At 37.3% G+C, this 24,935-nt stretch overlaps 1 protein-coding gene across 2 annotated transcripts in view; it reads left to right on the top strand.

Moving 5' to 3' along the window:
- hyd (E3 ubiquitin-protein ligase hyd) overlaps positions 1–24,935 on the top strand; it is a 670,489-nt gene that overhangs the window by 592,349 nt on the left and 53,205 nt on the right. For both annotated transcript variants that reach the window (XM_090375987.1, XM_090375986.1), the window contains exons 41-42: positions 10,228–10,469; positions 16,246–16,376. In XM_090375987.1, the coding sequence (XP_090232113.1) occupies positions 10,228–10,469; positions 16,246–16,376 (373 nt within the window). The remainder of the gene's footprint in view (positions 1–10,227; positions 10,470–16,245; positions 16,377–24,935) is intronic.

The raw sequence follows: 24,935 nt of genomic DNA, 5'->3' as shown, positions 1-24,935 counted from the left end.
TCAATGAGAAAATCAGTGTTCCAGTACTATTTATTAGTTCTCCTTCTATATGTATTTCAGCCATTTTTAATGTTTTTTTTTTTTTTTTTCTTTTTCAACCCATTTTGGAAATGGCAAAATAACCAGCAGTGTAAGAGACACATAGGTTTTAACTTTTGTTCCTCTATTTGAGTTTAATTGGGGCTGTTTAACATGCAAAAGTCAGAGTGCTTTGTTCTGTCATTAGAGCTGGTTCTTCCATGCATGTTGCAGTCATCAGCAACCGCAAAGTAATTACAGTAAACAGTGTGGAATTTTTACCAGTAATAAAAGAGAAACCTCACTTGTAACTTTTGTTCCTTTATATAGAGTATCTCAAGCAGAGGTGTATTGCTAAAAAAAATAGTACCTGAATGCTCGTTCTCCAGAAAACTATATGATCACTCCACATTGACTGTACAGTAACCGAATCAGACTTCAGACTTACGGTTCATAGAACAACCATTTCTAGCATTCAGCTCATGGCGAATCAAAATGCAGCATTCGCATGCATCACAGTACATCTCATTAGCTGGATGTCTTTATCTAACACATTGTACTTTAGTAAGAAACGTTCAAGTTTCATTGTGAAATTTATATTTTTGTTTTTAAATAAATCTTAAATCTGTTAAAGCATTTTACTTTATTAGGAAAAATGAATGTTGTGTTTGAAACAACCAGTAATTGAGATTCTGCTAAAAACAAAATAAATTGAACTTGGTAATTTAGCATTAGCATTAGCAGAGGCATATGATGCAAGAAAGCAAGCTTATTCAGCATCAGCCAAAAAAAGAAAAAAAAAAAAAAAAAAAAAAAGCCAACCACTACTCCCATTTCACCCCTCCGTTCGTTCGAAATACCTGTCCAGCTGAGCCTTAAATTTATTTAGGCTATCAACTTCAACAACAAGCGATGGGAGTCTATTCCACAAACCAACTGCCCGCTGGCTAAAGGCAAATTTCCGCACATCTATCCGACATCCGTCCTTCCTCAATTTGAATTTATGCCCTCTCAGGTGATTATTCTGAGCAAGAGGAAGAATCCCATCGGCATTGAGCATGCTCAAGCCATTCAAAGCCTTATACACCTCTATCAGATCACCTCGCCGATGCCTAGTCTCCAGGCTCTGTAATTTGCAAAACTTAAGCCTTTCTTCGTAAGAGCAACCCTTTGTTCCATTCACTAATCTTGTTGCCCTTCTCTATACTCGTTCGAGCAGCTCTACATCCTTCTTGAAATGAGGCCCCCTTTAGATGGAAAGGGAGATCATTGAGATTATAACTTAGATCATATACCGGGTGGTTATAAAATAAGTTTCCCTGTTCAGGAGATCCTACTGTCAAAACGGTTAGAGTTAGCACTGTGAAAATCGGTGGGTGTGTAATTTAGGGTGTGGGGAAGCGAGATATAGAAGAAAAAAAATTAGTTCAAATTTCTGTCACCAGGGGAAAAACTGTGCTGCACATACGTAAAAGTTGTCATTTACTTCAAGACACGTAGAAAGGCCACTGTCAATAACCATTATGGCCTTTACAAAAAAGAACATGCTCTTTTAGTAAAACTGTTCTATCAGAATAATAGTAACGATAATGAGCTGAGCGCTACATGAATATTGGAAGCTTAAAGGTTTGCATAAAGGACCTTTGACGTCAGTAGGGCTTCGAATAAAGAAATTTGAAGTGACCGACCGTGGAGTTAGGTGTGCCCAGGGGCTCACATCTGGTGAGTATGGGCTTGGCACACCCAGGGTCCTGAGCTGGATATCATCATTCTTTTATTTCTTGATGATTCCTTTCCCCCCCCCCCCTCTCTCTCTCTCAGGGTAACTCAGGATTTTTTTTTTTTTGGCTGGTACAGCATAAGTCTCAGACTTCCTTGCACCATATAACAGATAATAATAATAATTCCAGGCAGGGGATGACCACGCATCGGAACGGAGGTAGTGGATGAAGTGGCGGTTGCAATGGTCAGTAGTGCCTGCCAGAGGTGTGTCAAGAGACTTGAACCTTCCTTGGTCTACTGCACCTAAAGTGCTTCGAATAATTTACGCTGGTTCCCATACAAGATTCACATAGTGCAAGAACTAAAGTCTTGTGATCAGCAACTACAAATAGACTTTGCTCTACGATTTCTGGCTCGTATGGAACTTGACGATAGATGTGCTCAAATGACCTTGTGGTCTGATGAGGCACTCTTCGTGGGGCTGTAAATGCACAAAACTGCCAAATATGGGGAACTTCTCGTCCATCCTCTGTGCATGAACAACCACTACAAAGTCCATATGTTACAGTATGGTGTGGATTCACAGCAGAGTTTATAATCGAAGAGTTTAATTTTTTCTTTGAAGCGTCTACACCTTGTGGCCCCGTAAGGTGTACGGTAACTAGTGCACGGTACTGCACTCTTCTAAGAGATTACATTATTCCCACTCTGCAAGAAAGGCAATGCTTGGAGACCGTAGTGTTCATGCAAGATGGTGCCCCTCCCCACATTGGTCGACAAGTAAAGGAACTGCTCCTTTCAACATTTGGAAATGATTACATTGTTTCTAGAGACTTTCCGCAGTTCTGGCCAACCCGATCCACAGATCTCAATCCCTGTGATTTCCGGCTATGGAGATACCTGAAAGTCAAAGTTTACTGTGGCAGCATGCAGACCCTTGTCGATTTGAAAGCAAGCATTAAACAGCATGTGGCTAACATCCCCAGTGAGATTCTACGTAAAGTGGTAGCAGAAAGGTATAAGTTAAATTTCAACACCGGTCTGTCTCTTCCGTATAATCAGCCTTTTACTATATCCGAGTTAACGGATGCTCTTAACAGATCACCCAATAGTGCAGCTGGCCCTGATGGTATATTTTATGTTATGCTAAAACACTTGAATGATACTGCTTTACAAATTCTTTTAATATTTTTTAACAGAATTTTTGAGGAACATGTTTATCCTCGCTCTTGGAAACATTCACTTGTATTAGCCATCCCTAAACCAGGAAAAGACCTCTCTAATCCAGAAAATTATCGTCCAATTTCCTTAACTAGTTGTTTGGGGAAAACACTGGAGAAAATGGTTCTAAAGCGCCTCACCTGGTTTCTTGAGTCACATAACATCTTGCATAAAAATCAGTATGGCTTTCGGCAAATTAGATCTGCATTAGATATGATGACCAAAGCAGAATCAAACATCAGAAATGCTTTTGTCAGAAATGACCACCTCGTTATGGTAAATTTCGATTTAGAAAAGGCCTTTGATACAACATGGCGTTTCGGTATTCTTCGGGATCTTCACACCTTTGGTCTACGAGGCAGGCTTCCTTTGTTTATTCAGAGCTTTCTCCAGGACAGAACCTTTCGGGTTAATCGCCTAAATGTTCTTTCTAGAATTCATATACAGGAGGAGGGGGTCCCTCAAGGATCTATCTTGAGCCCTACGATATTTTTAATAAGAATAAACAATATCATCCATGATATTCCAAGCACGGTAGAATTATATCATTATGCAGATGACCTCATGATTTCGTGCCAAGGCAAAACTATGAATTCTATTGAGAGACAGCTTCAAATCTCAATTAATAAAATTGAGCTGTGGATGCCTAGCAATGGCTACCGCTTATCAGCACAAAAATCTAACCGTATTCATTTCTGCAAAAAACGTAAGATCCACCCTGAGCCTGAACTACATCTTAAAAATTTCACCATATCTCTTTCCAATAGTATCAGATTTCTTGGCCTAATCCTGGACAATAAATTAAACTTCTTACAACACATCACATATCTGAGAACCATTTGCTTGAAAAAATTAAAAATCCTCCGAGTACTCTCTTCATTGACATGGGGTGCTGACCGATACACTCTGCTTCGACTATATCGGGTATTAATTCGATCTCGTTTGGATTACGGAGCTCCAATCTATGACTCTGCCAGGAAAAGTGCACTAACTCGGCTAGACCCTATCCATCACAGTGCCCTAAGAACTGCTTTAGGAGCATTCAGAACATCCCCTGTACAGAGTCTATTTATAGATGCACATGAACCTCCACTCCATCTTCGGAGGAAAATGTTGATCCTCAACTATGCAGCAAAAATACGGAGTCTTCCTTTTCATTCTGTCTCGCCATACTTATTTGAGCCCCAATGGACCACGTTTTATCAAAACAAACCTAACGAAAGCAAGCCTATTGGGATAAGGTTGCTACAGTTATCACAATGTTGGAATCTAGACATGGGTAATGTCTTTCAGGAAATGTGCAATCACGACCCTCCGTGGTCTGATTATACACCGGACTGTGACTTCTCATTCCAACGATGGGGGAAAAAGCAAGCAGTAGACATTACCATCAGGAAACTCCATGCTGCACATGTCGCAGAAAATTCTCGGTGTCTTCAAATATATACCGATGGCTCGAAAACAAGTACGACATGGGCGCAGCGGCAGTCTCTTCTATCTTTTCTACTTCTGTGTCCCTTCCAAAGGAATGCAGCGTCTACTCTGCTGAACTGTGGGCAATTAAAATAGCTCTGGATCACATGATAAATCTGTCCAGGAAGCGAATTATGATCTACTCTGATTCTCTGAGCGCAATAAAATCATTGAAAAATCCATCCAAACCAATCCACCCTGTCTTGAAGCAAATTAGATCACAGATTATTGCGTTACAAGCTGTAAACAAATCAGTCAGTTTCTGTTGGATACCAGGTCATGTAGGCATCAAAAGAAATGAATACGCAGATCAAGCCGCTAAACATCCAATCAATGTAAGATCTCCTAACTACAAAGTGCCATACACAGACTACAAATCAGTCATAAAAAACGTGTGTGAAGAGCAATGGTTGCAAATCTGGCAGGCTCAGTACGGCAATAAACTACTACAATTTAAACAGGAACCTAAGTTGTGGCCCTCAAGCATGCGATCAAGTAGGCAAGAGGAGGTGATCCTGGCTAGGACGCGTATTGGGCATACGTATCTAACGCATATTTATCTCCTCAAGGGGGAAGATCCGCCTATTTGTACATTTTGTCAGACTACACTTACGGTGAGACATATTCTAATAAATTGCAATCATTATAATAATTATCGAAACAGAATTTTCAAATCGCTTTCACATCTGCAAGAACCTTTGACATTAACACATCTGATTGGAGACAATGCAAATCTACCTGAGTTCTTTTATTTCTTAAAGCAGACAGGATTATTTTACAGATTTTAACTGGTAATTGCACTACCGAATAGAATCGGGCACAATATGGCCTTAGCAGCCCTTGTGCCATTAAACAACATACCAACCAACCAACCAGGCCTGCTTTTTAACTCTACACATTCACAAGTTTTCAAGGTGAAGTTGGGCTTATGCTTAGGAGCCACCCTGATTAAAGAACACACACACACGAGTGTTTAATGATATGTACTGAGCATCTAATTATATGTAAATATATCTTGTATATAAATCATGTATGTACTTTGATGTACATAATCTTGAGACTGTACATTGTGTGCGATTAATAAATGAGTGAATGAAAATAACCGTTTTGACACTAGGGTCTCCTGAATAGGGAAACTTATTTTATAACTACCTGGTATATTTATGAATTCAATAGTTCTGTTCACAGATAAGTTTGTTGGTTTAGTTTGACCCTTCATGATTCATTGATGTAGATGAGGTAAAATTTCATGGGCAGGGACATGTATGAAATGAACTTTTTGATAAAGCAATATACGGAGTAAGATATACCGAACTCCCTCACATAACATAGCCTCAGCAGGGAGCAAGCCAATGGCATGTTATGGCCATTGAGGCAACAGGTCAGCTGGAATTACATTACACGAAGCGAGCATAATATCAAGAATTAAAAATTAAAATTGAAATGGGATCCTGATAAAGCAATATACGGAGCAAAAAACATGCTAACAAAATGCACAATACTATGTAGTGAACAACATCCCACTAAATCAGACACCAGTGATGTCGTCATTCTGAGACAACTGAAGAAAATAGGTATATGCCAGAGGAGCACTCAATAAGAGGAACACAGAAGATTGGCTGACCATTGTTTGTGACTGGAATGTGCTAAACTTTATTCTCTGATTTTTATCCTGTGATCTTAAGAATTTAATATATAAGTTGTTAAACTTTATTATTTGAGCTAACCCCCTATACTAATCCAATTTAAAAACCTACAAGAGAGGGTTGAAACATTTGGTAATGCCATTAACATTGAAATTAATGTTAATTTACTTCCAATAAAAAACTATTCTAAGAAATATAATGCAGCATTGCTATGCAGATAGTTTCTCTTGTTTTCCTATGCTATTACTTCCTGAAACATGAAGGCTGATCTGCTCTTGCATTAGTGAAGTATGAAAACACACATTTTAGATTATGCTAAAATTTAATTTTTGTATTTATGCACAAAAACTAAAGTTAAACATCAAAAACAAAAATTAATATATAATAAATAACATGAAAATTTTAAATGTTATAACCACAATACTGTATTTATAAATAAAACTGACCCTCAAAACGATGTTGTTATCTCTACAAATATATTTTTGTAGTGTGTATGTTGTTGATACCCAAGTAAAAGTCAAAATTACCACTTTTGCATTGTAGAAAAAGAGGAGCATGACTTATTTGAACAAATAATGGTTTAAAAAAATTTGGAATAATATTCCATTACAATGAATATGATGGATATAACTAAATGATGTGTTTACCTTAGGAATTTGTCTTAATGGGATTTTATAACTATTACTCTTATATTATTTCTCTCTGTTTGGGGGTTCCACTCATGACAGGTATTGCTACCAAGTACACAAGGTGATTGTTGTTATATCTGGTGTTACTGTTGGTCAAGGAACTCTCTGACTATCCTACAGGTGTTCAGAATTGCGACTTTCTGGAGTTCCTCGTAGGTGTTCTTTGGGAGACCTATTGCTGCTAGGCTGTTATGTAGCGTCTTTGGTACCATACCTGTGGTTGACACAATGATTGGGATGGTCATTACTTGTTGCATATGCCACATCTCTTTGATCTCCTGTCTTAGGTTCGTGTACTTCCTGATTTTTTTCCCCATGGGTTTTCTGCAGGTTGCCAGTGTTGGGTACTGCTATGTCAATCAGATAAGTAGCCTTTCTGATTGACATGTCCGGTCTGTTGTGCGGGATTGTCCTATCCATTATTATGACACTGTCCCAGTACAACTTGTGGATTGGGATCTCTTGTACTGGCTGGGGTTCGTACTTGTAGTATGGTACGCTTTCTTCGATCAACTGGTATTTCCTTGCTAGCTTCTGATGCATTATCCTGGCTACCTGGTTGTCTCTATGAGTGTACTCGGTCTGGGTGATCACCTTGCATTCTGCAGTGATGTGTTGGATCATTTCTGAGGCCAGACAGCCATCGTTGACATGTGTCGTCGAACACTCAGGGCTCCTTGACTATGTATTTTCTATAGTTTTGGTGTTGATTACCTGGTCTTGGATGGCGAGCATGAATCCTTCAGTCTCGGGGAAGAGCGTTCCACTTGTGAACCATGCATTGGAAGCAATTTTATCTATGTGATCTTGATGGAGATCATGTAGTGTCTGCCATGGAGTGTTTTCTCTGCCCATCTTTCTAGCTTCGTTTGTGCCTCCTGGTTTGGGGGGGAACTCCTCGCTTAGGTTGAGTGGTGTATACCGCTTGTCTATCTAATTTTCCCTGAAGCAATCCGTGGGTCTTGCATTTGTCTATACCAAATTCCATCCTAATATATTGCTGAATTCTTTGGTGATCTGGAGTAGTTGCTGGAGGTGCTTCTCGGTTCCCGCATAGAGCTTGATGTCATCCATGTACATCAGGTGGGTGAAGGTGTACAGGTTTTTCCTTCTTTTAGGTTATATCTGTACTTGCTACTGTTGAACATGGTGGATAGCAGGTTAAGTGCTAAGGGCATCTCTCTGAAAGATTCCTCTCATGATGGTGGGGATTGGCCTGATTGTGATGTTTTCGACCTTAATGGTAATACTCCATTTCGCCATCGTTTCTCCTAGGAAGTTTGGATTGACTTTGTAGATGTCCAGTGCCTCTATTAGCCAGCTATGAGGCACGGAGTCGAAGGCTTTGCGGCAATCAGTTTAGGCTGTGTACATGTTTCGGCGCTTCTTGTAGGCTTGCTCCATAACTGCGGCATCTATGGTTAATTGCTCCTTGCATCCTTTGCTCAGCTGCTTACATCCTTTCTGCTGTTCGGCCATTATGTTCTGGTTATGCAGCTGGTCAGAATTTTATACATTGTTGGGAGCCAGGTGATTTGCCTATATTTCGCCGGGTTTCTTGTATCTTCGTCTTTAGACTTCAGATAAGTGATTCCTTGAGTGAGAAACTTTGGGATTGTCTCTGGGTGCTTTGTTATTTGGGTGAACTGCTTTGCCAGGTGTTTGTGTGTGCAAGTGAGCTTCTTGTACCAGTAGTTGTGGACATTATCTATTCCTGGAGTTCACCGGTTGTGAGAGTTCTTGATCGTCTGTTTTACTTCTTTCCGAATCTCCCACCCTCTCATTTCTTGTACGTCCTTGGTTTTCTTGCATTCTAGTTCTATCCAGGGGGCTTGGCTGTTATATCTTACTTCCCTGCTCCATATGTTTCCCCAGAACCCCTCAATCGTTTTCTGCTTGGGTGGTCCATTCCCGTCTTCTCCGAGGCTCCTGTAGAAGCCTCTTTGGTCCTCATCAAAAATTCAGTTGTTTATTTTCCTCTGGGCTCTCTTTGTATCTGCGTAGTCTCTTACTGAGTGCAAGGATGTTCTGCTTCAATGTGTCCAAGTACTCTCCTATTCTCTGATTTTTTTCATGTTTGCTGTGCTTACCTCTCTTGAGGATGCTCTTTACTTTTCTTACTCCTATTGCCCCATTGGTACTCGGTCAGTTGGCCTATCTTCTTCTGAAATCTTCTTTCCCAAGCTGGTGGTTCCTTCTGTTTTTGGTTCTTCTGCTGCTGGCCTCTGGTTTCTCTTCCATTAGTCATCGTGGCTTCTACCACAGCACAATGCACGGCTGTGTGGATGGCCTCCAGTGTTGCACCATTGCTGTCGAGGTAATGTGGTATTATGTGCCAATTGAGATGGTCTGCGACTCTCCACAAGGTTCTGTTCGGCCTCTGCTTCGGTATCACATGAATCTTTGTGGGATCCATTCCTTCGAATTTTGTTAGGGCCTTCTTCCACTCATCCTCAATTCTGGATATCATGACCTCATCTCTTTTCACTTCAGCTGCTGTGGGTTGTATTTCTTCTTGCTCTTCCTCCTCTGGTTCGGTGGTGGTATGTTCTTCCTCCTCTGGTTCTGTATTCTTTATCCTTTGTAGTTGATTGCTCACGTCCTGCTTGATCTTTTTCCAAGATTGCAGGAGTTATCAGGTTCTTTGTGACGATGGTCCTTCTCTGGTCTGCTATTCACTGTTCGGTGACCTGAATATCCGGGAATCATTCCTGCCACTTGGTATGTAGCCTCACCCTGTAAGTTGTCATATCGGGCTCCAGCTTCATTATTTCATAGTATGCTTGCATGATGTACATAATCATTTTGATGCTCCACTTCATGCATTAGCATTTTCTCCCTTCCTGGGTGGTCACTAGTGCAGTTGCTCTGGAAGCACTTCCAGTTGTTAATCGACCCCTCTACCTAAGTCCTGAACATGAGTGACTTTATTCTATCTCGATGTAGTATGATTAATATTTCTCTGCGACATCATCCATCTATGGAGGTGGACCTTCTTTAGCTTCGACTTAAGTCCAGTAGTAGTTCTTGGGGGTGACGCAAGTTGGTGCCACAATCTGCCTTAGCTGCCACTCTGACCTTGGCATAGGTTAGATCCTTTGGAGCAACTTTCACAATGTTTATTTATTTATTAATTTTTATTAGTCTTATTACATATTATTCTAATTTATTACTATTATTATACTGGTCTCCCAGCGTGATGGAACCACTTTCGCTTACACCAAGGCGGTACTCGAACCCAAGTCCATCGTGCCCCTTTTATTATTATTAAGTAAAATGTTTTTTAAAAAGTGGAAGATATTTTCTGATCTTATGGTGTAAAGAATTTTGTTTCAATACTTTTTTATAATAATAATCATCATGGATTACATTTAGTGGTTTATGATTTATTTATTATGTGGGGAAGGAAGGTTGGAAGTGAAATTGATCAAATATCTAACAGAAAAATTTCCTTTTAGATCTGATTCAAAGACTGAGATCAAGAGAACGTGAAAGAGAACAGCAGCGAAAAGCAAGTCAACCACAAAGACCTCGAGAAGTAAGAGAAAGGGAATCTCAGTTAACATTGAGATATGATGCTCCTCCGTTTACTATGCCAGGGGAAGCTGGGAGTAGTGGTCAAGGCAGCAATGAACATCTAAATCCACATCGACAACAACTTGGTCAGCGCCTTTATCCTAGGGTGCAAGCCCTTAGGCCAGTAAGAAAGATTTTTGCTTTGTACATTCAAAATTGTGCTGAAGTTCTCTCAAGATACTGATTCCAGTTAACACTATCTACCATAATTGTTAAATTAGCCAAAGCTTAAATTTTTAACAGAAATCACTTGGTTATATTATAAATGTGATAAACATTGTACTGAAAATGTTAAAGCATTTAATCAATCAGATGAAGAATGAGAAAATATTACTTTAAAAAATGAACTAGTAGTTAAACTAAATGAATCCTTGTATTTATAAAAGGCACACCTTTCATCAAACAATAGAAACCCTCTAAACCAACCTCTGCTTAACTGACTTGCCAGATTAACCAGTGCTCCTCACCTTCCCTCCTTAAAACATACTGTATAATACCTATGCCACATTGCAATGTGGCAGTGTGCTGTGGGCAGTGGTCCATTATGCTTATGGCATAGTGTAATACACCATGCTTGCCTGTCAAGTTGTATGTTTCCTTAGAGATCATCTGTTTTTGTTCCAAATCATGTTTGAACCAGTAAAATTATTTGCTATTGTAATGAAAATACATATTCATTTAAATATTACGTAAATTAATGAAATATGGGTGAGAAAAGAAAGTATTTTTCTATTAAATTTAAGTTGGATGCTCTAGAAAGACTTGATAAAGGTAAATCTCTAAAAAAATTGACATTGTATTAGGTGTAGGTGGGACTCTAAATGATTGGAAAAAATTCATAAAAAAATCTATGAGTTTGTGCTTGCTTTATTTTGCAATAAGTTCTCACTCCACTTTAAAGAATCCAAAATTAGAGATAATAGACAATACATTGTGCTGTAGTTCGTTCAAGAAAAACAACATGGAACTCTAAATGAGCAGATTCATAAAAACAGTATAAACCATATTATCCTGAAGCAGAGGAAAGAATTTTCACTGAAAACTCGATTTGTGGGAAATGTGGTTTTTATACTTGATAGTAGGCAGGACATGGTCACACTGCAGTACCTCTGAGGATAGGCAGATGAGAATTGATAGGATAAAATTGGATCTTCAAATCTGTGGTTTCCCTCAGATGGTTTTGGATTTTTATGTTAATGTGGGGGTGGGAGTTTCCTCTAATGGCAGCCTATGTGCCTATTTTTATCCAGGCATAACAGAAAAGATCTCCAAGATCTTTAAAACATAGAATGTCTACTGTGTGCAGCTTCCTGGCAGGAAGCTTTCTACAATGGTTTTGCAGGTTGACTCCAGTTCCAGAGGAGTCAAAGAGTAGAATTGTCTGTAAGATCCAATGTCACATCCTTCAACCATATTAACAGTAGGTGGAAGGAACACAGAGATGCTATTAGGCTCTGTGGGAAGAAGACAATTTGGTCTGCACTCAGGATGAGGTAATTGTTGACAGTTCACATTGGCTATGACCGGAAGTGGCTTGAGAGTCTTATGCCAATTACACAAAAGATTGTGAACTGTGATGAGGAATGGTGCATGCATCCTGCTATTAAATCTCTAGGTCTTAGGCAGGTTGTTATCTGGTAACCTTCCAGAAGAAGAGACATTGCTGGTGTATTGGCAGGATTATGACGAGAGTCATGTGTTCCTGCTGTGGCAGCCATGCCACGTTCTCATGTAGAGCACATAATGTCTGTTGCAACCAGAATATACAGGGGGTAATCATTTAATTTGCGGACTGGCACAAGTTTTTGTTTACCACATGAACTTTCCATAACTGCCGCTAGAGGTGCTCTCCCTGATCTCTACTGGGCAGATTCTGTGTGCACATGCCAGTACTTGTTATTATTAGGCCTATGGTGCAAGGAAGTCTGAGGCTTATGCTGCACCAGCCAAAAAAAAAAGAAAAAAAGAACCCTGGGTGTGTCAAGCCCATACTTCCCAGATGTGAGCCCCTGGGGTTTTAAAAATGTTTGAGAAAGACATTTTAAAAGCTGTAAAGAATACTGATTCTACCTGGAATGAAATTAAAGAAACAAATGTGAATGGGGTATGGAACAAATTGTGTTCTGCTGTTTACTTAGGTATTTGAAAAGAGTTTGGAGACAGTGACCGTACCTTGGTAGGCAACCGGATTTGGAAAGTTGATATTCAGGAATTTGTGGATGGCCACATAAAGGAGCTCACCAAAAAAGAATTGATGGAACTTCTGTTAAAAAAGTCAGTCAAGTGGAAGAGGTGACTGAACAACTCAGATGGTTCAACTGCAAAGATATGGCTTTGCAGTTGAACCATCTGTCTGACATTTGGATCATGTTTGAAAAACAAGATCCAAATGTCAGACATTTTTCCAAGGTTTCTGTAGGTATTTAAACCGTCCTTTCCTGCAACAGGGTTATATATATGAGGAGAAAAAGAAAACAACATCCCCTGATAAGTTCTTAAAGAAAGCAGCAGCTGCAAAACCAGTACCATCTACTAAAATCCAATTAAGATTTTAAATTAATAATGCTGAATCTCCAACCCATCACTGCTGCAGGTGACATTCAAAATTTTAAAATTTGCTTAGCAGTTTAATAATTTAGCAGGCTCCATTCCCATTGATGTATGGCATCGACAGGTTTGGATTACAACCAACAATATCTGTAAATCACAACTTCCCAGTTCTTAAGCAACAAGACATGATGGGGAAGTACTAATTCATTCCTACATTGTGCTAGTACAAAATCATAAAATGTAATTATGACCTTGTAAAACCACAACACATCTATCTAACATAATCTAAACAACTGTGCACCTAGCAGCATGAAATATGCCACTGACATCTGAACAATGGAGAAAACTAAGCAATGCGCATACAGCGATTTATGCCAACATATTGACAAGTGAGGGGCTTAGAGGGGGAACAGGTATTGTGTGTTATCAGACACTGTCTAAAACACTGATGGATCCAATATCTTTCTATTACAGAAGATTTAGGAGAAGTCCAGTTGGTCTGCCTCCCTAAAATCCACTCATGCACACCTTCTCGATAGTATGCCCTGTTACGTAACTTAGGTAGCAATGAACATGCTTCTCGAGCTAGTGCTGCAAGAAGAGAGTTTTTTTAGCCACGTGTCACTGAAGATCATTTTAAAGCAAGTATCACGTCAGACCTACAGATGGAACAGCAATATGCGATTTGTTATTGTATCAGATGGGGCTTAAATACATTGGAAACAGTTAAAGAAATGAATGAAGTGTATGGTAATGCATGTCTTGGTAGGACTGCCATATTCCAGTGTCATTTGTCATTTCTTTGATCAAGTAGCCACCTGGGATTCCGCCCATATGCTACTTATTCTATGCTGTAACAACATCAAAGTCAAACTTATGACCAAATAACTTCTCTTGCCGATGCTTCCAGAAACATTACACATATGCACATCAGGTTTCTGGGAGCATCAGCAAGATACCTGAAACGTCATCTTAATAGCTTAGGCAAATAGCTTAATAAACTATATTATTAATTTCACTTGGTATAAGAGTGGTATTAAATATAGTAATAATATTAACAGGAAACAACCACATAATGTTCTTCCCTAAATATATCAGATAATGACAATTAAGATAAGATCTTGCACGAGTCCATGAATTAAATGGTCACCCCTCATAAAATATGCCGATGAAGTAAGTCTTGGCTTTGGAAAGCTCCGAAATTTCTATTTATATTTTAAAATTGTTTTATTGTATTTTAATCTATTTATTTTATCAATTTTGCATAATTTTATTTTATCAATTTTACGTAATTTTATTTTAAATATACAGTTATAATAAATACCAGTTTTAGTTTTGTGTAAATTTCTGTTTTGTGATTCTTCTTCTTATAGTGGAATCAGTGTATTTGAAAAATTGATGCATTGGATATTCCCAATGAAAAGAGGCATTTTTGCTAATATGAAACATAATGCTGACCACAATAACTATTGTTATTGGATGGCACAATGTGCTGATATGTCATTCCTGCACAGATCATGACTTTTCCAGCGGATGGCAGTACCTTTAAGTTCTCTAACATTGGAACTGCCACCTGGAACTGCTATTTGCTCTCTGGATCATTATACCTAGTAAAGTCTCATCTGCTATTAAATTATCACTATCTTCAGCAACCATTTTCTTTATTTTCAAACAGATCTGACCATGTTTTTGTTCTAGCATCAACATTCTTGTACCCACTTTGCACAGGTACGATTCATGTGTAAGTGATCATGTACTATGGTATGAATACTACCCAGCGATATTAAAATGATGTAATCCACACTTCTCGACATGCGATCTTCATGCACTGTAAGAGTATGATTTTTTGATCAAATAGTGTGGTCATTTGAACACTGGATTTCAAGCTCTTATTATTGACTCGCATCCATCTTCAGACTGTACAAATGACTGTATAATTATTTTGGACGAAAGCACAAATTCTTTTCTTACAGTAACATATATAAGATTCTTTAATTGGTTTTTTTTTTTTTTTTCCCAATAATAACAAATTTAAGATGAGATTTGCTGTTCACATATATCATCCATAATTATATATGCAAAAAATGAATCTTTGAGTTACCTCTATACTAATGTGTGCATGTGCCCGTGAATTAGATATTTTGGAAGATTTTTATTATTTATTTTTTAAATTTATGATTATTATTTTTTGAATAGCCCTCATTGTATATATATATTTTACATCTGTTTTGCATTGAATGATATTTTTGTGTCTGACCTTTTAAGTGCTAATTTATTGATAATAGCTTCTTGAATTGTAATGCATTTAAGGGCTAAATAGAAAAGAACAAAATTAAATAATTAAATTTTATTTCAGTCTTAAAAAGTGTTCATCATAATACCTGAATCACTATTATAAAAGTAATAATATGATAGGCATTTGAAAAGTTCTTGGCCCAAGCATGAAGTGTTTATTTGAGGAGTTAATACACGTTTGCCACTAATGCTGCAATGCATTGATTCCAACTGCGAAGAAAATTTTCTTCTGTACCTCCAGGAATGCATCCGCTGCAACAGTGATGTCACTGTTGGTGAAAAAATGGGTTCCATCTGGGTATTTTTTCAAATTAGGAAATACGTGAAAATCCAATGCTTCTAGACTGGTGAATATGGTGAATGGTCCAAGATTTCAAAGACACATGTCAGTGACAGACTTGTGAGCAGATGTGTTGTCCAAACAGAACATGACTCCTCTGCTGAATTTTCCTTGGCATTTGTCTTTGATGTTTTTATGCAAATACCTCCCAAAGTCTAGGTAATGTGCCTCTGTGACAGCCTGTCCTTTCCGAATGTAATCCACTAGCAGCACTCCATCAGCATCCCAAAAAAGAAAATGATGCCATCATCTTGCCAGCAAAAGATATCAAATTGGCTTTATTTGTAAGGGAGAAGAGCTCTATTTCCACTGTTTGGACTGCTACTTTGTCTCTGGCTGAAAGTGATGCAAATGTTCACTTGACTTGACAACTCTTGTGCATTTTTGATCTACTGTCAACAACTTATTAGCCATCATGCTGAAACCAAGTGCAGAAATTTATAACACTATACTACTATCCGTTCATACTCAGGTCACGAACTTTTCTAATCCTCCCCCTTTTTAACACGTATTGCTTCCTAACATTTGTTTATTTCATTATTATTTCTTATTTCATTCATATTAAATCCTGATACTCTGATTGGAAAGTTTTAAAGATTCGTTTTTTCTTTTTAAATGTTCTTATATTCCTGTATACTGGAAGCTTAAATAACTGCCATAAATAAATAATATTTCCCCTGAAAGAACAGAACTTAAACATTGTTTTTATCTGCAGTCATTAGCAAGTAAAATTACTGGCATGCTGCTTGAACTTTCTGCTGCTCAGCTCCTACTCCTTCATGCCTCTGAAGATGCCCTCCGTCAGAAAGTAGACGAAGCTACAGATATTATTCTTTCTCACAGCAGGTATGGCTATATCTTCAGATAAAATAGTCTTTAATGCCCACCCCAATGACGTTTGAGTGATATTAATTTGAATTTTTATTCATTCCTATTTTAGTTCGTAATTTTGTGTTTCTGTTGTGTTTGTTTTACAATAATAGTGACTACTATTACTATAAAATAGTAATCTTCCCAAGAAAAACTTGTTTACCCATATTAGCTTCTATTGAGGTATCAAATTCATTATGCACTCACTATGTTGGTTGCATGTGCTTGTTGTCTTTAACTTCATTATTTACATCAACTGTTTTGAATATTATGGAAATATGTACAAACATGATTCTTAGTCACAATGATATAGTCAACTTTCTACTTGGTTATTGCTTTAAATAGTTATCTATTGTAAGCCAGTTGTTTGTTTGTTATTTGGTTTTTAGGAGCATTAGCAACTAAGGCCATATCGCTCCGGGGATATGCAGTGGTCATTCCCTGACCTTTCCGCATCCTCTGTATTTCCTGGTCACGGGCTCGAACACCGGTCTAATCAAAAAAGTGTGTGCTAGTCACTGCCCACCTGGCTACCGAGGTGCCAAGCCAATTGTGGTTATCCTGAATTACTGGCTGGCAATACAGTTGATTGTGTGGCACTTCTGAAATATTAATTCTAAAATAAACTAGCAGAGCCAGTTTATTTTAGAATTAACTGAACATTATTACAACTCTGTTATTCTTCCTCAGTGAAGTACTAAAAGGAGTTTAGGACTGAAAGCCTCAGACTACAGGAAATTTACTAGCAAAACAAGTCAGTGCAAATCATCATTTTAGTTCATAGTAAATCACTGAAGTAGATGAAATACCATCATTTTTGTTACATCTCATATTGTGAATGCCTTCACAATGAGTTGCCTGTTATTGCATTACCACAAATAAACAACACCTCCCCAGTAGAGAAGACTGATGTTACTTATTCTCAGCAGGTAACACTACCCAGACCAGTACCAGCAATTCAGTACCATTTCGAAGCTTCTGGCCTCTCATCCTTGGGCAGATAGGTACCTTTGTGATACAGTGAGTGACAACCAGTTATGAAGTTTAACTCTAAAAAGGTGAAATTTACTGATGAACAAGTTAGTGCAAAGCATGATTTTGTTTCATAATAAATCACCACAGTAGGTGATTTACTTGATGTACTTGACAGTGGTGTACTTGGCTTTGTACTAACTTGTTTGTTAACAGTTTCATTTTTATTGATGTCCTTAACCAGTGTACGGTATATAAAACATGTAGTAGTAGTGGCATGTGATGCAAGAAAGCAAGTGTATTAGCTTATGTAGCATCAGCCAAAAAAAAAATCACACCATTCAATCCAAATGGCTGTCCAATTCCTCCTTAAATTTATTTAACCTATCAACTTCCACAACGACAGATGGAAGTTTGTTCCCTCAATTAACCACCCACTGGCTAAAGGCAAATTTCCACACATCTGTCTTTTCTTAATTTGAATTTATGCCCCCTTAGGTTCATAATCTGAACAAGTGGAAGAATCCCATCAGAATTCAGCATGCTCAACCCATTCAAGGCCTTATACACCTCAATCAGATCACCGCACAGGTGCCTAGTCTCCAGCTACTGCAATTTGCAGAACTTATGCCTCTCTTGGTAAGAGGATCCCTTCATTCCCCTCACCAATCTTGTTGCCCTTCTCTGTACACGCTCAAGTAAATCTACATCCTTCCTAAAATGAGGCCTCCAGACTTGTACGCAGTACTGAAGGCGTGGTAGCCTGACCATTACCTTATACAGAGGGATAATCACCTCCTTTTCCCTGCTAGCAAAATTCCTATATATCATTGACAAAACCCCATGACCTACCATGGCAGTCTGTCTGCATTGCTCAGAAAACTTCATATCTGCCTGCACAATTACTTCCAGGTCTTTTTCATTTTCTACCACCTTAAGTGCAGTACCACACAGTTGGTACGTTTCTCTGGGGTTACTTCTACCCATATGCAGTAATTTGCATTTGTCAAGGTTAAACTTCAGTTACCACTTCTTAGCCCATTTGCCCAAATTATCTAGATCCTGTTGCAGTAGCACACTGCCATTACTGTCATTGATTCTACGTGTGATGGGAAATTTGTTTACATTTTAGTTTAGTAATTTTTATGCTCAAATTTTCAAATTTGCAAATGAGACAGACTGTGCTTGGTCCATACCTAGAATTAGCATTAGTAGAAGCATATGATGCACAAAAGCAGCATAAAAAAAAAAAAAAAAAAACTTCCCATTTCACCCATCCATTCACTCCAAAAGTTTGTCTACTTCTTCCTTAAATTTATTTAAGCTATCAACTTCCACAACAACATATGGAAGTTTGTTCCATCTGTTGTGGAATCTAATATAGTTAGAGAAGGATGTTGCATGGTTATTTTCCATGATGATTAATTACTATATTAATCTTCATGGAAAACTCTTATACCATGTGAAATTAATTTAATTTTTTGTGGTATAAGGGTGGTTAATAAGAGTAATTAATCTTCATGGAACATCCTTCCCTAACTATATTAAATCATCAGTGTGGTTGATAGGAAAGCAAAAGTCATACTTTTAATTTTCCAGTGAGCGAGACCTTCAGATTTGGGGTGTAGGTAATACAGCTGATATGTGGAGCCCAAGTTTTGTCCTGATCAGCAGTCATGCAACCAAATTACAAAGAATATTTATATTTGGTAATACTGTAAATTTTCTTTCTCTGAGCTTTTGTTGGAAACTGTCCACACATGTAGCAGAAATTTTCAGAGTGATTCAGACACTTCCTTTTCTTCTGCTTAGTAGTGTATTGTTAAACATTTTAATAATACAATGTTGAGCAAAACACAGAAAAAACGATATGCAATAGATGTGCAGATAAACTGTACATATACTCACTATGACAACTGTCTTTTTATTACTGAAAGAGAGCTGTAGTGGCAGAGAGACAAGTATGAACATGTAACCCTTCCCCGATATTACTGCCATCAGTGAGTACATGCAAGCATTGTTATTTGCAGGTAATACAACAGTTCAGTGTCATATCTGTTTCCCTAAATTATAGTATGATATCTGTATTGTGGGTAGGCACAACCTGTATCTGTAGAAATTGTGACATGATGTGAAATTTTAATAATTATTTTCAAAATCTACATGTAAACATTGACTGCATTCAGGTGACCTATTAGTGGAGGTTAAATTCATGTTGGCCACTGTAATTTTGACATCATATACTTAGATTTCAGGAAGGGTACTGAGTGTAGTGTAGCACTGGGGCATGATAACTGTTGTAGATAAAAGGATAGTTGAGTGGCAGAAGAAATATAGGGTGGTTATACTGCACTTCTTGGACTAGCAATTTTAGTAGAGTCCTCTCAGGATTCAGTGCTGGGGCCCATTACTGTTTTCAATATTTATTAACAAATTGATGAAGGCATATCAAGCTTATTGTGTAAATTTGCTTATGATGCAAAGGTTTGCAAGTTGGTTGACAGGAATCGAGGTATCCCATTTCAACAAGACCTGGAAAAATTTGATAGATGGGCTAAGAAAATAACTTTGATAATTGCAACCTACTACATATAGGCAGTAGGTTGCAATTATTAATAGGGAAAAAGAAATCCAAAGAAGAAAAAATTAGTCAAGAAACACTTGTTATGATGAACCGAAGGGGAAAAATGAAGAGCAAGATAAACACTGACAATGAGAAAATTGAGTATACTGAGTTATGCAAAGCCATTAGAAAGAGACTCAGAGAGGGCATAAGAGGATTTAACACAAGAAAAGTAGAACAAGCATTAAGGGAAAACAAAGGATTTAAATCAGCAGCCATGAGCAGTAATACAGAAAGACAAATGATACTGAAACTGAAGAAGAATAGCAATGGTGTACTTATAAACAGCAGAGAAGGCATAATTCAAATAGAAGAAGACTACTATAAAGAATTATACAAGGAGCGAGGGAATGATGCCAGCAGTGAGGAAGATGGATTGCAAATTAGCAACACATACGACATACCCGATATTCTTCCTGATGAGGTAGAACGTGCATTGAAGAATCAGAAAGCCCCGGAGGAAGATGAAGTTACTGTACATTTGTTAAGATTGGGAGGAAGAGACATAACACAAAAACTGGCAAGGCTCTTCACAAAGTGCATTAGAAAAGGTGTGACGCCTAAGCAGTGGAATAATGCAATAATAGTTTTGCTGCATAAGAAAGGAGATAAATCAGAAATTGGAAATTATAGACCAATTAGCTTGTTATCTCACATCTACAAGTTGTTCATTATGCTTGGCATTTGTGGATTATGAAAAGGCATTTGACTCCATACAGCATAAGGCAATGTTTCGGGCACTGGAAAGACAAGGCATAGATACCCCACATATTATGATTTTGAACAAAATATATGAGAATGCTACCTCCTTTATTAGACTAGACAAAGACAGTAGCAAATTTAAAATTGAGAAAGGAGTTCAACAAGGAGACACAATATCTCCGAAGTCGTTTACTGCTGCCCTTGAGGAAGCTTTCAGAAGATTAGACTGGTCTCAGAAAGGAGTCAATGTGAATGGAGAGTACCTAAACCATTTACAATTTGCAGATGACATTGTGGTCATAAGCCACGATCCCAAAGAATTAGAGGAAAATCTTAATCAGTTATGCACAGTTAGTAAGGATTATGGACTAAAGATGAATATAGCTGAAACAAAAATAATGATGAACAAGTATGCCACAGAAAGGGAAATAATGATTGAAGGAGCAGTAATTGAAAAGGTGGAGTCATATACTTATCTGGGACTAGTTATTAGCTGTAATAATGATAAATGGCTGGAAGTCAAGAGAAGAATAAATTTTGGATGGATAGCATTCAGGAAATATAGTCACATACTGAAGAGCAATATCCCAGTTTGTCTGAAACGTAAAATAATGAACCAACGTATATTCCCCACCATGACTTATGGAAGTGAAACTTGGGCACTCACCAAAAGAATGGAAGAGAAACTGAGAACTACACAGCGAAGAATGGAACGAATTATATTGGGAATCAGACTGTTAGATAAGAAGAGAAACACATGGATTAGGCAGCAAACTCAAGTAAAGGACATTGTTATCAAAACTAAAGAACTAAAATGGTCTTGGGCAGGACACATAGCTCAAAGACATGATGACTGGTGGACTAAAAAAATAACAGAATGGTACCCAAGAGGAGCTAGAAGAAAACCTGGAAGACAGAGGCGGAGATGAATAGATGAAATTCATGAGTTTGTGGGTAGTAAATGGATGGCCAGTGCTCAAAACAGAAGGAACTGGAAAGTTGCTGGAGAGGCCTTCATCCTGCAGTGAATTGAAAATGGCTGATGATGATGATGCATATAGGCAACAGTAATCCAAGAATAACACACCAATTGAGTGGCACCACACTCAAGGTGGTGGACAACAAAAAAGATTTGGGGGTAGTTGTACAGACTAATGTGAAATTTCTGTTCAATACAGACAGGCTGCTAGGACAGCCAATGTGATTCTCTCAGTGATATTCTGGAATTTTGCCTGCAGAGACAAGGAAGTGTTATCCCTTTGTATAATGCAGTGGTTAGGCATCATCTCGACTTGTGCATTCAGATTTGGATGCCGCATTTTAAGAATGAAGTAGATCTGGCGGATTGGGTGCAGAGAAAAACTACAAGATTAGTAAAGTATACAAAAGATGCTCTTAACATGAAAGACTTCATGTTAAGAGCACCTTTTTTTTTCTTGGAAACTTGGCACCTGCGAGGAGACTTGTTTAAAGTGTCTAAGGCTTTAAATGGATTCAGTAAACTAAATATATCAATGGCATCATTGCTCTTACTCAGACAACACATAATGGGCATAAATTTATATTGAAAAAGGATGGTTGCAGCATAGATGTGCATAAATTTGCTTTCAGCCAGAGAGTGACTGAATTGATTTTCTGGAATAAACTTCTATCTGGTGTTGTGGTAATAAGTTATTTTAATAAATTTGAGGGAGAATTATGCAAATTATTAGAGGGAATGGACAGAACCACTATTAATAATAATAATAAATAAGAGTGATAAAAACAAGGTACTGCATTTGAGTATGTGTAATCTCAGAATAACACCATCTTGGTGGTATCAAACTCAAGATAATTGGGTACAAAAAAGATCTGTGGATAATGTGCAGTCCAACGCAAAATTCTCTGAGCATTAAAAATAGGCTGCTAGGATAGACAATGCATTTCTGTGTGGAATCTGCATACAGGTTTGGAAACTTCATTTTAGTAAGGACATAGATCTGTTGGAAAGGGTGCAGAGATGAGCAACAAGAATAGATGGGGATACAAAAGGATATTCTTACCAAGAAAGACTGGGGTTCTGTGAATTGCAAGCTCTAGAAACTAAGCATTTGGTGATCTAATTGAAATGAAGTGTTTAAGGCTCTAAAAGGATTAATTATACTAAATATTGTTGGCATCTTTACTTTTTCTGAGTAGGAACATATATCTGTTGGAACACGCAAGAGGGCATAAATTTAAATTGATAAAAGAATAGTTGCAGAATAGATGTGTTGGGAATTCATGCTGAGCAAAAGAGTAATCAGTTGTTAGAATAAACTTCTACCTAATGTTCTGGAGGTTGCAGTTTGAATCAGTTGAAGCAGTTTTTGGAGAAATGGGAAAGTGAAATGTGGGGTGTTTTTTTTTTTTTTTTTTTTTTTTTGCTTGTGCTGTATAAGTTTTAACCATTGCATCATGTTAACAATACTAATTACTAAACACACCTGTACAAAGACATAACCATGACTTAATCCAAACCATAAACATTAAATTTGATTTATCGAGGATTTAATTTACTTCACATAGCTTTCTCCTGGAAATGATGGGGTTTTTTTTATGGCAGAGCACAAGCCAACTAAAGAATACTGAATTTATAGGGCAAATGCATCCAATTGGATTTGTATTTATGCTATATTTAACTATGTGTACAGTATGTATTAAATATAGTACATAAAAGCTGTACTCGTGAGTTAATAAATTGAATGTCTGTTGTCAAAAAATTTGGTTTGTAAAATCAAAAGTTCTTAAATCAGATGAAAAAACCAGGCACTCACTATATCAATATTATTGTACACCTAACAGATCTGAATGTAAAACTTTAAGAAGAAATCAACTTGTTAATATACATTTCACTAACATCGAGCCCTTAATGCAAAACTGTGTACTGATATTATAACTTTAACCCACCAGTTGTGGTTCCCTCCCCCAAAGGTTAAAAGTTTTAGACATAAAAGAAAAACATCATTCTCTTAGTTTCTTCCATTTTCCAGTTTAAAAGACCATTAAATGCATGCAATTTCACCTATCACAGCATGTGAAATTTGAAATTAAATTTGTTGTTTCCCACAGAGTAGCATCTATCTTGAAAGGACATCTGGTTTCATGTTCTTGTCTTTACTATGTGGAAACAATAATAGATCTTTCAAAAACAAATAGGATAAGACTGTAGATATTTATGAACTAGTGGGTGAAGAAAACAAGTAACCTAAAACTATAAGCAACATCAGCACTTGTATGGTACCATGCCACTCCTTAAGCAAAAAGCCAAGTAGTTGCGAGACAGTTTTCAAGTCACCTGGCAAATTCTTTTGCATAGTTTCTGTATGAAATTGTGCAAACAATTAAAAAAATAAAAAAATAAAAAAAATTGCTTCACAAACTATTGCAGTTAAAGTTTGACTATACCTAGGAAGGCACAAAAAAAAAAAAATTCAGCTTTTTAATCATTGATTAATAGTTAACAGGAATGTTGTTTTCAAAAATCACCTATTAGACAACATATCACCTTTGCTGGATTAAAAAAATTAAAATAAAATAAAAAAAATTTTAAAAATTCCTATACTGATAAAGTAAAAAAATGCAAACGTCGTACTGAATGGCACTGCAAGATGTATTTGCTGTGATTTTGTTAACTTCTGGCAGAATAAAAAGATCAGTATTTTTGATTTTCTTTTATTTTCTGCATAAATTCAAGCATCCAACTGTAGAAAATTGAAAAGAGTATCCAGCAAAGTGGGTATGATTAATTTTGTTTCTTAGCATGTGAAAAGGCTTGTGTTTGATACACATTGGAGTAAAATAATTTTTATGCGCATTTTCACAGGTCTTCAAGAAGTTCTGTAGTCTGTATTTGTATTTCTTAGATGATTGAAGAAATTGCATTTTCTGAGATTAGAATGAAATTCTTGTAAAATATATAAATCATTGTGGCAGGCAAAGTGAGAATTATTATATTATCGCATGGGTAATCATGAGTATAGACTAATTATTTTGGTGGTCACTATCTTTTGAACTGCATGAGAGATGTGGTTACTATTCACAAATTACTTAGTCCTGTTTCTGCAGTAGTCTCATCTTGATATTTTAAAATTGTGTTTCCCGCTTTTGATGATACAAGATATATTTAACTTTTATTAAAATATTTATGTTGTTAGGCCCACCTGTTTATTGTTGTTAAGTTGGCTGACCTGCTTATTTGATTTACCAACTATTATCAT

The sequence above is a fragment of the Mastigoproctus giganteus genome, chromosome 6 (assembly GCF_048544385.1).
Source record: "Mastigoproctus giganteus isolate SK-2022 chromosome 6, ASM4854438v1, whole genome shotgun sequence".
Taxonomy (NCBI): Eukaryota; Metazoa; Arthropoda; class Arachnida; order Uropygi; family Thelyphonidae; genus Mastigoproctus; species Mastigoproctus giganteus.
The sequence above is the reverse complement of the archived record's forward strand: the minus strand, read 5'-3'. Positions and strand labels throughout refer to the sequence as shown.